The 13,156-nt window shown below is 49.5% G+C and overlaps 2 protein-coding genes across 2 annotated transcripts; one reads left to right on the top strand and one right to left on the bottom strand.

Annotated features, from left to right (window-relative positions):
* The first annotated feature begins 281 nt into the window (after positions 1-281).
* LOC123402897 (H/ACA ribonucleoprotein complex subunit 3-like protein) lies at positions 282-2,201 on the top strand. The gene is made up of 4 exons (XM_045096863.1): positions 282-392; positions 503-582; positions 673-715; positions 1,916-2,201. The coding sequence occupies exons 2-4, from the start codon at positions 529-531 to the stop codon at positions 2,011-2,013; spliced, it is 195 nt and encodes a 64-aa protein (XP_044952798.1). The 5' UTR covers positions 282-392; positions 503-528; the 3' UTR covers positions 2,014-2,201.
* Positions 2,202-8,774: 6,573 nt separating this feature from the next.
* LOC123401310 (two-component response regulator-like PRR1) lies at positions 8,775-11,701 on the bottom strand. Its single transcript, XM_045095084.1, has 6 exons — positions 11,139-11,701; positions 10,815-10,976; positions 10,595-10,728; positions 10,299-10,466; positions 10,023-10,098; positions 8,775-9,904 (listed from the first exon to the last, which is right to left on the bottom strand). The coding sequence occupies exons 1-6, from the start codon at positions 11,305-11,307 to the stop codon at positions 9,045-9,047; spliced, it is 1,569 nt and encodes a 522-aa protein (XP_044951019.1). The 5' UTR covers positions 11,308-11,701; the 3' UTR covers positions 8,775-9,044.
* Between the last annotated feature and the right edge of the window lie 1,455 nt (positions 11,702-13,156).

The following is a 13,156-nucleotide window of genomic DNA, read 5'->3' as shown; positions in this document are numbered from 1 at the left end:
TCTTTTTCGCAGATGCAAAATAAAAAAAGATTTTTTTCCATACACATATTGCGAAGACTTATGTGTGATTTTTTTGATTTTTTACATTTTAGAACGCATTTAAAATGCATTTTTGGGAAACAGGTTCATATGCCCATGGGTTCAAAACGTCCACACTTATGGTACCCAATTACGACCAGGCTTAATTCGTCATGTATGTAGTTTCCGAGAAGAAAAAAACATCGCTGCCTCGTGGTCTCCTACCCCACTAGTACCCCTCAACTCTGGTCCCACTTACCAGTTACAAACCCTTTTCCTCGTCTTATAACCTTGCTTCCCACAAACCCTAGCCGCCAGATACCCGTGCAGCCCTCTTCCCCGCCGCTTCTTCTCTCGCCCGCCGCCAACCTCTGGTAATTTCTCTTTTCTCCCCTCTCCAATCCCGCCTCCCCGATTCCATCAGCGATTGTACTTCTCGACGGTCTCATAGATACGGCTGCTTCCGCTTCGTCGGATTTTTCAGGGCTGATCCCCGCGCCTTGAGCCAAGATGTATCTCCAGTACTACATCAACGAGAAGGGCATCAAGGTGTACACCACCAAGGTCGGATAATCTTTGCCCTCGCGCTTACTTGGTGATGATTTGTAGTATCTGTGACCCCGTGCTGATACTTCTCTCGCTCCTGTGCTGCAGAAGGAATCCCCTCTCGGTGTGCCGACGCAGTCTGCCCACCCAGGTATACCAACTCCCTTTCCCTGACTTTGCCTTGGCTGTTAGACCATGTTACAATGAAATTATGTGACTTAGTTTGAGTTAGTAGGCCAGCTTCTTGTGCTGTAAAAGAGGGTGCTCATGTCTCCATGTCCCTGTTTGTTAATCCCGGTTGCAGTGCCAGTCTGCTTGTTCTCGGACTTCAGACATGTAGGCATGATATATACACATACTATTTGGAGAAACTTTAGGTTTTTTGTGTTGGTCTTGGTCTTTTCAGATAATGAATATCTTGCTCGTGAGGAGATATTTTTATCCATTGTACGATAAGTTATCCAAAGGACAAATAAGGCTGAATTCATGCTGGGAACATTGCCACAACATCTAATCAAATTTTCAGCTTGCATGACCTGCTTTGCATTATTGTTTTGAGTGCTGGAACTAGCAACCGATGCTTAAAGAGCATTTCGCGGTACCATTAGTTTTTGTTGCTTTGTTATTCAGCAATGGTTCTTATTAGAATTTTATTTAATCGCCCAGGGGTCACAGTAAGAATTGAAGTTCCTATCTGAAATTGTTTTTTGTTTTGAACCCATTTGTGCTGGAAGATTTACTTCCTATGCATTTCTATTATGGTTGATCCTGAAAGTAAAGATTCCAGAAATTGCCCATCCTGCTTGTCTTGAACATCAAGGTACTGTGGTAAATATTGTAGAATACGTCAAATAATTCCATGTTCTTGGGTGGTGACCGTCATGGTCCTCTTAGTAACCCTGATCTAATATGTCTTTTTAACCTGTAGATGAGTTGTGATATTTTTAGTTTTCTTGAGTTGAACATCTGTATTGTTGACATATCAACAATAAACTAACTATGTACTCCTAAGGATCATAGTCCTTGCGTGCATAAAATAAATGTAGTGGTGAGCGGTCCTCTAATAAGTGCTGTTCTGCCATGTCCTGTAGAATGTATTCCCTCCGTTCCTGAATATAAGTCTTTTAATCAATTTCACTAGTGGTCTACATACGGAGCAAAATGATTGAATGTACACTCTAAAGTATATCTATATACATCCGTATGTGGTCCACTAGTGAAACCTCTACAAAGACTTATATTTAGGAACGGAGGGAGTAGATGACTTGTTATATTTTAGTTTTCTGGTGTTGAACATCTATGAGTATTCTCACGCCAAAGAAGGGTACTTATATAATCACTTGTGATGCAGCTCGTTTCTCCCCGGATGACAAGTACGCCCGTCAGCGTTACCTGTTGAAGAAGAGGTTTGGATTGCTGCCAACCCAGCAGCCAGCACAAAAGTACTGAAGCACTGAATGGGTCCTCCTAAGAGATCTGTTTACTTTGGTGAATGCTGTTTGGAGTGTAGATTAGCCATGTGAAGAGAGAACCATTACTGCTACTTATCTTGCTCATTATTGCAGTACCTCTGAATGTAATGCTATGATATTATGGATCGTACTCTTATGTACTATGTGCTCTCTGTGTGACTTTCATTTGGGATCTACCTCGCCCTGAAGTTTGAACTGCTACTTGCATGATTAGCTACTGAAATGAGAATCAGACTAGTAGCTAATTTTTTTCTGTGCTACAACGAGAGGTTTTCTTGTTTAGCTATTCTCCTGAATTTGTTATTCTCAGGGAAATTGCTAATTTGTGATCTTCACATGAACAACTTCTGATGGTGAACTACCCCTGTCTTCTTTGCTCTAAGTTATCAGCTGATGTTACCATCCCAGTGCCTCTTAGGGCATCTCCAATGGTTGTATGATCATCGTTGGTAAAATTGCCACATAGATGATTTTGATGACATGGCACATAATAAAAGAAGAGAGAGAATGAAACCGTATGAACTTGAAGCAACGGTTCATGCACAAGCTCCGAGGCAAACATGGTTATTTCTTCAACATTTAGTGGACTCACTCTTAGTTATTTTACATACGGTTAACATACACTCTATTGAAGAGCTTGTATGATGTGCTGTTGGTTGATGATGTGGACACTTATACCAACGATTGAACATACGGACTGTTGGAGATGCTCTTAGCGATGAATTGGTAAGGTAGTTCATGAGCAAGTGGTTAGAACTTCAGTTACGTTGAATGTTCACTGTCCCCAAAAAAATTGCTCTTTGCTTCCTCTGTTTTTTTTTCTTTGCATTCTCATCCATGATTGTCAGCGGAATGATCCCCGGGTACCCCAGAGACAAGAGCTTGTATGATGTGCTGTTGGTTGATGATGTGGACACTTATACCAACGATTGAACATACGGACTGTTGGAGATGCTCTTAGCGATGAATTGGTAAGGTAGTTCATGAGCAAGTGGTTAGAACTTCAGTTACGTTGAATGTTCACTGTCCCCAAAAAAATTGCTCTTTGCTTCCTCTGTTTTTTTTTCTTTGCATTCTCATCCATGATTGTCAGCGGAATGATCCCCGGGTACCCCAGAGACATGCAGCTTCATCTACAATCAACTACGACGTCTAGGCTAGCTCTCAAGATACATATAGCTTGACATGTAAACTACCCATGGTAGCTTATATGCCAAGCAGTATCAAGCCACACTCCCATACAAGGGGCTGAGGCCCACCACGTATGGGAGGAGACCTTTGGGCTGCCCTCTCACTCCCTCATACTGTCATACACACACACGCACACAGACATGAGGCCAAGGAGGAAGCACTCAGCTCTACTGGAAGTATACATCATATATAGACATGTCGGAGTAGGGGTATTATCTCTTCGGAGAGCCCTGAGTCTGGATAAACCACCATGTGCTACTACCCTATCTCGTCCCGGATCCTCCACGACAGACTTGCCCTCACCTCGATTAACCATCCCATGGCATCTGCCGTCAAGGTATCCTATAAGAAAACGACGATCTCTTCGGAGAGCCCTGAGCCTGGATAAACCACCATGTGCTACTACCCTATCTCATCCCGGATCCTCCACGACAGACTTGCCCTCACCTCGATTAACCATCCCATGGCATCTGCCGTCAAGGTACCCTATAAGAAAACGACGATATTTGACGTCCACCGTGGCCCTCACCTCGATTAGCCATCCCATGACATCTGCCGTCAAGGTACCCTATAAGAAAACGACGACATTTGACGTCCACCGTGGGGCCAGCTGCTGCTGGAACCGCGGTTCGGGCAGGACCGTCTTCATCATCACCACCACGACGCTGCCGCCGCCTCTCCGACGACGCGGCTCGACACCAACATGCCCCAGGGCGGTCGCATGAGACAGCGCATCCCCGCCGTCGACTTTGTCCATCTCCAGTCCGCTCCAACGCGCCGCCGAACACACAGGTCGGCGTGTCCTCGCCGTCGGCCTCGGCCCGCTCCGATCTCCACTCGGTCACACCTCCGCTTACAGGCAGGCTAGCCATCTCCATCCCTGTACGTGCGCGCGCTCGCACCTAGCTAGCTAGCAGGCAAAGGCAATCCATTCGGCTGCGTGAATGCTAGCTTGGCTATCTAGCACGGCACGCAGGCGGCGATGTCGCGAACGCAGCGGCCTAGCGGCTGCGGCGCGTCCACCGCCCTCCTCGGGCTCACCACAGCTCCGACCCGGTCCATCTTGCTCGCGTCGGCTCGCCGCTCCAGCCGTCCCCGTCATCGTGCCGCTCGCCTGCACCCAGCCCGGTACAACAACAAGAAGCCTCCGCACGACTTTCCGAGTCGCTCGGAGGCTCGGAGGCTACACCCAGCGGGTGCGCTTGCGCGCCTTCGTTGGAAATAGCCAGCCGGCGGACCACGCGTCCGCGTCAGGCAGCGCCTCGCGCGCATCAGTCGGCGGACCATGCGTCCGCTTCCGGATAACGCCTCGCGCGCACCAGCCGGCGGATCATGCGTTCGCTCCCGGCAGCGCCTCACGCGCATCAGTAGGCGGACTCCAAGTCCACGCCCGGCAGCGCCTCGCGCGCACCAGCCGACGGACTCCACGTCCGCGCCCGGCAGCGCCTCGCGCGCACCAGCCGACGGACTCCACGTCCGCACCCGGCAACGCCTCACGCGCATCAGTCGGCGGACATTGCGTCCGCGCCCGACATTCCCGACGCTACCGTCTGCTCTAGCAACAGCGAAGACCCTCCGCCCGACTCTTCGAGTCGACCGGAGGCTCGGACGCTACACCCAGCGGGTGCGCTTGCGCGCCCCCGTTGGAAATAGCCAGCCGACGGATCACGCGTCCGCGCCCGACAGCGCCTTGCGCGCACGAGCCGTCGGACCACGCGTCCGTGCCCGGCAGCGCCTCGCGCGCACCAGTCGGCGGACCATGCGTCCGTGCCCCGGCAGCGCCTCGTGCGCACCAGCCAGCGGACCATGCGTCCGCTCCCACCAGCGCCTCGCGCACACCAGCCGGTGGACTCCAAGTCCGTGCCCGGCAGCGCCTCGTGCGCACCAGCCGACGGACTCCACGTCTACACCCGGCAGCGCCTCACGAGCATCACTCGGCGATCATTGCATCCGCGCCCGACATCCCCGACTCTACCGTGTGCACCAGCAACAGTAAAGACCCTCCGTCCGACACCTCGAGTCGCCCGGTGGCTCGAAGGCTACACCCAGCGGGTGCGCTGGCGCGCACCCGCTGCAAACAAGCCACGCCGTCCCCAGTTTGCAATCAATCGTCATCGACAACTTCTGCAACAACAACGACTGCAAAAACCCTCCGTCCGGCTCTTTGAGTCGCCCGGAGGTTCGGAGGCTACTGTTGGGGGAATGATCCCCAGGTACCCCAGAGACGGAGAGTCGAACGGGGTGCCTGTCCACCAGGGTCGGCTGCTCCCATTCCTGTCCACGGTCGGCTGCTCTGACCAGCCGGCTGTGCTAGCCAGACGGCTACCCGAAATCAACTACGACGTCCCTTCGGACGTCACACAGCTTCATCTACAGTGTAACTTATCCCCTGGGCACTGGTTTATAAAGTGTCTGAGGGGACAAGCACAGCCTAACTCTCAAGATACATATAGCTTGACATGTAAGCTATCCATGGTAGCTTACATGCCAAGCAACTTGGTATGTAAGCTACCCACTGTAGCTTATATGTCAAGCCACACTCCCATACAAGGGGCTGAGGCCCACCACGTATGGGAGGAGATCTTTGGGCTGCCCTCTCACTCCCTCATACACACACACACACCCAGACATGAGGCCAAGGAGGAAGCACTCAGCTCTCTCTTCCCTTCTAATACAGCTCCAGAAACAACCTTGTACTGCAAGTATACATCATATACAGACATGCAGGATTAGAGGTATTATCTCTCCGGAGAGCCCAGAACGTGGGTAAACCACCACGTGCTACTACCCTATCTCGTTCCGGATCCTTCACGGCAGCCTTGCCCTCACCTCGATTAGTCATCCCATGACATCTGCCGTCAGGGTACCCCCTATATGAAAACGACGACACTGATCTTTTGAAGATGTTCTCGACTGAAAATCGTTTGAATTGGAGTTGAAATTTGTCCAATTTTCTCGTTCACAACTTATTAACGTTGGAGTTCAAATCTGAAACTTGCTAGCTGTCATTATTGTTTGTTCAAAGATGATTGTTTGTCACAAAACATAAATCATTTTCCCTTTTCCTAGTTCGATGAACGGTAGTGCCACTGCAGAAGTACACTTATTTAATATATGAGGCAATTTTTTTTGCCTCCGTTTCAAAAAATAGCTGCCCCCATGTACAACCACACGTACCCGACTGCCTGTTACTAACTTCTCAAAATCATCAAGAAGTAGATTAACAACTGTCGATGTGTGTTCTGGAAAGTTATCCGCTCATACAAGGGTTTTCTGGTGGCAGGCCCACCGGGGTCTATTGGAATCCAGAGCGAGCTAACGGAGTGGCTGCTGCAATGGCTGGCGCAAGCGCCGGAATAGGAGAAGGAGATGATGATACAAGCTCTATGGTTTGTGGTTAGCAAGGAACGAGACGAGAGAGGGAAGGAGGATTGCAGATCCTAGGCAAGTTGCCAAATCAGTTGTTGCACATGCTACTGAGTGGGCAAATGTCCATGATGTGCAGGACAAAGTCCATCAAACGGCACAGGCTGCTAGATGGGACACACCTGAAGAAGGTTGGCTGAAGGCAAATGCGGATGGGCTATATCTAAGAACAAGGGCAGAAGTGGTGGTGGCGTGCTTATCCGTGACCATGATGGAGCCTTCAGAGGTGGTGCAGCGTGTTTTTTTCCGGGGGTATCTGATCCGGAGGTCGCGGAGGCGTTGGCCTGTCGCAAGGCTGTTCAATTGGCAGTTCAGCTGGGTGCAACTAAGCTTCATGTGGAGACTACAACAAGGGCGTTGCCACAATGCTGAATGACAAGACGAAGAACCTGTCGGCCATCGGACCAATCATTGAAGACACCAAGCGGATTTCGTTAGATTTAGAAGAGTTTAAAGCCTCCTGGGTTGGCAGGAAAGATAATAAGGCCGTGTTTGGATTGAATGTATTTCAATACAGATGTGTATAACTTACTGACCGCTGTGCAAATTTCATTCGGAAATGAAACGACATTCGTAGGTGTGTATTTTTTACAAGTGTATTTGAAAGAGAAACGGTGATCCAAACAGGGCCTAAAGGTGCTTATATTTTAGCTAGAGAGGGAGTGGCATTAGGGTGTGTTTGCTTTGAGGATATACTTGCACGAGACGGGTTGATTCCGTTCGCAGTCCACCATTCCAGTGTTTAGTTGAGGATGGAACCGGAACCGGGTGATCCTCAGAAAAGGAATATTCCCTATATATGCTTCATCAAACGATTCCATCAAATCTTAGGAATCACCTGGTTATTCTTCTCTTATTGATAGAAGAAAAAAAAAAACATCCCTGATAATTGTTAAAACCAAAAATATAATGGAAATGTTGCTGGATTTTATATAATATTTTGATAAAAGAAAAAAAAAACCCCACAAGATGAGTTGAGTCATATTCTTCTCATTTCATATCACCAACCAAATACAAGAATGGAACGAACCCATGACATTTTTTATTTTCAACCGAACACAAGAATGGAACCAACCCATTTCTTCAAAACGAGACCATGACATGCCATGTCTTTTGGTTCTCAAACCAAACACACCCGAGTTAGACAGGATTTGGTTACTAGAACCACCTGAATGCATTTTGCAAGTTGTATCAGACGAGATTCCTTTGCTTAAGTAATAAAAGTGATATTGATTCTAAAAAAAAATACTGTCGATGTGTGTTCTTCTGCGCCTGAAGCAGCGAAGTAAAAGTATATTCCCTCCGTTCCTAAATTTAAGTATTTTTAAAAATTCCATTATGAACTACATACGAATATATATCGACATACTGTAAAATATAGATTCACTTATTTTGTTTCGTATGTATAATTTATAACGAAACCTTTAAAATGACTTATATTTATGAAACCTTTAAAATGACTTATATTTATAAACGAAGGGAGTACTATTTATTTATTGAACTAGGTAGTTTATGCCAGTCATCTTAATGGTCTGAACTTTCAGTTGTACTAGTATCTACGAACTGAACTGAAATTGTATGCTAACCCAGTTAAACTTCATACCTATCACTATCAGCTAGAGAAGATAACACCATGTCTCTTTTTATTCGCAAATGGGGATGACATCCTCACCTTGCCTGTTAAAAGAGGAATCACGGTGATCACGGTGTTCATGTCTAGTACCAGCTTAGAGCATCTCCAAAAAAATTGCGTCCAATAAATTTTACTTTTACAACGCGGGAACCGGAGCATCTTCAAAAGACACGTGCTAGTGCGACACCCAATTCAGCCGCCCCACGTGCAACAGCCCAGAGTTTGTTGCGCGCACAAACCGACGCACCATGGAGCTATCAGGCGCCCAAAAAACGAATCTTTTAGTGATGCTCTTACACAAGGTAGCAGACAACCACAATTTCCAATTTTGCTACTTTCACCTAAAATGCACACAGGCAATAGCAAACAACCCCTATACAGGAATCATTGTCGCTAGGCAAATTTGGATGGTGCTCTTCAACTTGCATTTGGTGAAAACAAATACCATGTATACTAAAGAATAGAGACAATGAAACTAGACAAGCGCAGAGACAAAGAGGTTATAGAGTTTTTCACAATGCCATGTGTATCACTGACTAGTGATACTTACATTGTCAAAATACAATTGCTCAAAATGTCCACAGTATTATCCATACATATGCCACAAGTTCTTTTGAGCGGTTGGGGGTTGAGGATGTATTGTGTGAGCAAAATGATGCATTTGCTACTAGCGGGAATAATGTAGCCTATGCTTTCTGAGTTGCAAAGTAAGCAATGATCATCCGCAACACCATTTCACATATAATACGACCTTTTTACTACTCTGGTGAAGAAACCAACTCAACGTCCCTGGAGGATGGATCATCGTCTTCGTATTCAGAAATATCATCACCAGTGCTAATTATATCTGTGTAGCTTGTGTTGCTTGCCTGCCTAACAAACTGACCCCGCACCCTCGGCCTTGTTTCAGCAAGTTTCTTCCTATTAACATACCTCACCTTCTTGTCAAAACAGCGGTCCTTCCTTTTCTGCCTGAATTTTGCAAGTGCTGCAGCCCTCCTGCCAGAGTGACCATGTCTTTCCTCGGAAATTGGTGTGCTCGATACCGATGACCACACATTCTGCATTGACAAGTGACTTGAATGCACATTCATACCAGCAGGATTGTACTGATACGATGGCATTGTAGACGCACCATGGGATTGGTGATAAACACTGTATTGATGGAGCATTGTTGGTGGTGTATGAGCTTGAGCAGTGTTTATGTTTCCTTGGAAACTTTGAACTGAATGAAGTGCCATGCTATGCTCTACCATCCCTGGATAATAAAATGGGTAATGATATACAGGAGGGTTTCCTGAAACATCTTGTTGACCCTCATTCCTTTGCTCCAGTTGCAAGTTAGAGGAAGAAAAGCAAACCAAAGGATACTGCGTGGGCATCTCAAAAGCTTTTTCATCCTGAATATTTGTACTGCTATTAGTGTCGATTCTGTCAGTCGAACCGGAGAAATTAACCTGGTGATCCACAATATCTAACTTATTAGCCCCTCTCTGTAGTTCAGTATCCAATGAGCTGTTTGCTGGAGTGCTTGATTTAACATATGCTAGAAATGCAGATGACTCAGCTATCCTCAAATTAGTCTTTATTGGGCGTGAAAACATTCCTCCTGGAGATGCTGGTAAAAAGATAAGCTTTAGAAACCAGCTGAGAACTATGAATGAGTAGGTAGTATGAGAGGGGACAAAAACAAAACAGCTGAAGAGGAAATCAAAGGTTAGACTGAAGACACTTACATGCATTGTCATCATCTTCCGCAATGCTAGGTAAATTTTCCAATTGGTCTGTTTTTGGGGGGTCCGTAGCAGGAGACTGGGGATGATAAGAAAAGTAAGGGTTTAATAAGTAACTTAATGCACAGCAATGAGCATCTCATCATTGTACAGCATATATGGTAAAAAAAAAGCACATACTTGCGGCAACATAAATTTTGGAAGATACTAAAGAGAAAGGAAGAGAAAACCAATCATAGGACAGTTGTAGAACATCCTACAGATAAATTAGTTGATTACCTCATATTCATATTGACTCGAGGTATTTGTTTCATGATTTCTATTTCCTTTTGGCTTGTCATCTGTCTCATCCGAAAGGAGTGTGGTGCTATTGGTATTGGCATCACTAGGTTCGGATAGCACCAACTCAAGATTGTCAATGAAGAAGTTTTTCTCGGCCAAACCAAGCTGCCAACAGCAATATTCAGTTCAAGAACAATTCATAAACAGTAGAGCAACGACCACATGCATACCAGCTTAGAGCATTCTTTTATTTAACACTACCAGCGAAGGTGAAAAAACAAATTGCCATTTACCATCCGTCTCCTTCGCCACACATGGGTCCACAGATTCAAGAGCTCATTCATGCGAAGCGGCTTGACCAGGTACTCGGCTGCCCCGAGCCGCAAGCACTTGACAACAACAGAAACCTCGTCTCTATTGGACATCACTGCGTAATTGCATCCGTACGAATATCATCAATACAAGCATGGCACAGGAATTGGACAGAATTATGGGAACTGGAAGACAGCTTACTGATGATGGGGATGTGACGCAGCTCCTTGTTCCTGCCAATGTACTTGAGCATCTTGAAGCACTTGGAGACTGGCAGGTCGACCTCGGCGAGGATGATGTCTATCTCAGCGCCCTCGCAGTTGAGCACGTTGATCACCTGCCGTGGAGACTTGGCGCAGGTCACTGAAAAAGAAGGTAGCAATACCACCACCACCGAGCACCAGATACGTCAATAGAAGAGATTCAGAGAACATGGTGATACTAGTTGCATCGGTAATAATAATACTCGTCATGATTAACAAGCAAGCATGAAACACATGGTTAACAAGCCTCAGGTGAACTGACCTTGGTAGGAGCAGTTACAGAGGAGGCGAAGCACATCCTGTGAGCTGTCGGGGTCGCTGTCACAGAGGAGGATCCTCACCTTGCTCCGGTCAACGAACGGCTGCCCTGCCCCTGCCCCCACCCCGGCGCCGCTGCCGCCAGCGCGGCCCCCCTCGCCGGCGCCCACCATACCCAAGCCCAGCAAGTCACCTGTGCGCGCGCAATCACCAGAGACTCCCCACGGGCGCGTCCGAATCAGCAGAGCCCGCAGCCGGAGAAGTAGACGCAGGAGGACGAGGCGGCGGCTGTTGGATCTGCGGACGCCTCCTCCTCCATGTATGCGGCCACTGGCACCCCCCCAATCAACCCGGCTCCCGGCGAGCTCCCGCGGCCGGAGGAGGACGATGGGTTGCGGCCGGTCGGCAGTGAACCTGTGCTAGGAACGGCGGCCGCGCCCGGCGGCGGCTGCCTCCGCCCGTCGCAGTCCGGCCCGCTCCATTGTCTGGTGGTATGGTAAACTATTCGGGGGCGGTGGCTGGTCTGCGACGGTGGGACGTCCACTCCTTGAGATATTTCCGTCGCCTTTTTTCCTCGCTTTCCACTATGGGTGGGGCCCGCCCGGCTCCGCAGGGGGGAAGGCCAACCTAACCTAGCCGCTCGGCTGGTCACGGCTCGGGGCTGAGCCGGGAGCCGTGCAGCGCGCGCGATCTCGGCCGCCCGCGGTGGGCCGCGTGTCGCGTCGTGGAGACACGAGCGGCCGCCCTGAGAGCGACGGCGGCTGTGGCTCGAGCCTCCGGTGAGAGCGAGCCGCTTGGTCCTCCTAGTGGAGTGCGTGGACTAACCAACCGATAAATATCTTAATCGGATGGATTAGGGGCCGTATGCGTGCTGAGCCAGCGAAAATGGGAGCTGAAAATGTGACCCGCCGTCGCGCACATCTCCTCCCGGAGCGCCCATACCTGCTCGCCCCGACCACGTGAGGCGGCCTCCCGTCCCTCCGTTTCGGATCATACGGCCTCGTAGTCGTAGTGGTCGCGTGCCGACATGCTTCGCCTGCCTCGGGCTCGTAGGATACATGCTGGAGTACTACGAACGTTATGGGCACGCACGCGCTGCATCCGCATGGTCCGTATCGTATGCCCACGATGCGTCGCTGTGGCCCAGAGGTGGCCCGCTTCATCAAGCAAACCAACGGCCCGACACCATCCAAGACAAGGCCCTCGCGAGGGGCCAAGCCTCGTGAAGAGGAGCAACATCGATACCTGTAGGGGGCCTCCTCAGGACCCCTCCGGAGCGGTGGATATTCCGAGGCAAGGCTCGGCCTGAGGAGTCAAGGATGCCGCAGAGGAAGGACGGGCGAGTAATGACTCGGGGGTAGGGTCAATCGCGAGGCCAACGCGTCCTCGCGACCTCCGAGATACACCACATCGTGACACTCTCACGTAATAACGAGCCGAGGCTGTATACGCCCAGGGGCCCCCGGGACGCGGAGGGGTCCACCCCACGCCTAGTGACAGCCCTACGCTCTGCGCTGGGGAGAAGACGGATGCAATCAACACAGTCCACCAATGACTAAGCCAACAGTTGGCCAAGAGATCAACACAGTCCGTCAATGACCAGGCCAGCAGCACGCCAGGAAATCAACCCAGTCCACCTACGACTACGCCCACGCCAAGTGCGGGGGACACAGAACTGGAGGTACGGAGCCCCTCGTACGTCAAGGGGGACCCCTGAGCATCGCGACTCAGGGGCCTAACTGCGCCCGTAGCCCCTTCCCCCTTTTGGGCCGTCCTTGGTTTCCTGTCGGTCCAATCGCGGGGAGGTACGCGCAGGGCGGGCCCTGTCGACGTAGAGCCTAGTGCGCTCGACAAGCCACTTCAAATCTCTCAGGGAGAACGCTGGAGTCACTCATACATCAAGGGGGACTCCTGAGCATCGCGACTCAGGAGCCTTAACTGCGCCCGTAGCCCCTCCCCCCTTTGGACCGTCCTTGGTTTCCGGTCGGTCCAATCGCGGGGAGGTACGCGCAGGGCGGGCCC

The sequence above is a fragment of the Hordeum vulgare genome, chromosome 6H, assembly GCF_904849725.1.
Source record: "Hordeum vulgare subsp. vulgare chromosome 6H, MorexV3_pseudomolecules_assembly, whole genome shotgun sequence".
Lineage (NCBI taxonomy): Eukaryota > Viridiplantae > Streptophyta > Magnoliopsida > Poales > Poaceae > Hordeum > Hordeum vulgare.
The sequence above is the reverse complement of the archived record's forward strand: the minus strand, read 5'-3'. Positions and strand labels throughout refer to the sequence as shown.

What these genes read in the sequence shown, in the direction of transcription:
- LOC123402897 (XM_045096863.1), top strand. Translation starts at nt 529, where the DNA reads ATGTATCTCCAGTACTACATCAACGAGAAGGGCATCAAGGTGTACACC. An exon ending in TCAAGGTGTACACCACCAAG is followed by an intron (nt 583 to 672) that starts GTCGGATAATCT and finishes CCTGTGCTGCAG; the next exon opens with AAGGAATCCCCTCTCGGTGT. An exon ending in GACGCAGTCTGCCCACCCAG is followed by an intron (nt 716 to 1,915) that starts GTATACCAACTC and finishes CTTGTGATGCAG; the next exon opens with CTCGTTTCTCCCCGGATGAC.
- LOC123401310 (XM_045095084.1), bottom strand. Translation starts at nt 11,307, where the DNA reads ATGGTGGGCGCCGGCGAGGGGGGCCGCGCTGGCGGCAGCGGCGCCGGG. An exon ending in TGTGGCGAAGGAGACGGATG is followed by an intron (nt 10,467 to 10,594) that starts GTAAATGGCAAT and finishes TGCTGTTGGCAG; the next exon opens with CTTGGTTTGGCCGAGAAAAA. An exon ending in CGAGTCAATATGAATATGAG is followed by an intron (nt 10,099 to 10,298) that starts GTAATCAACTAA and finishes TATCATCCCCAG; the next exon opens with TCTCCTGCTACGGACCCCCC.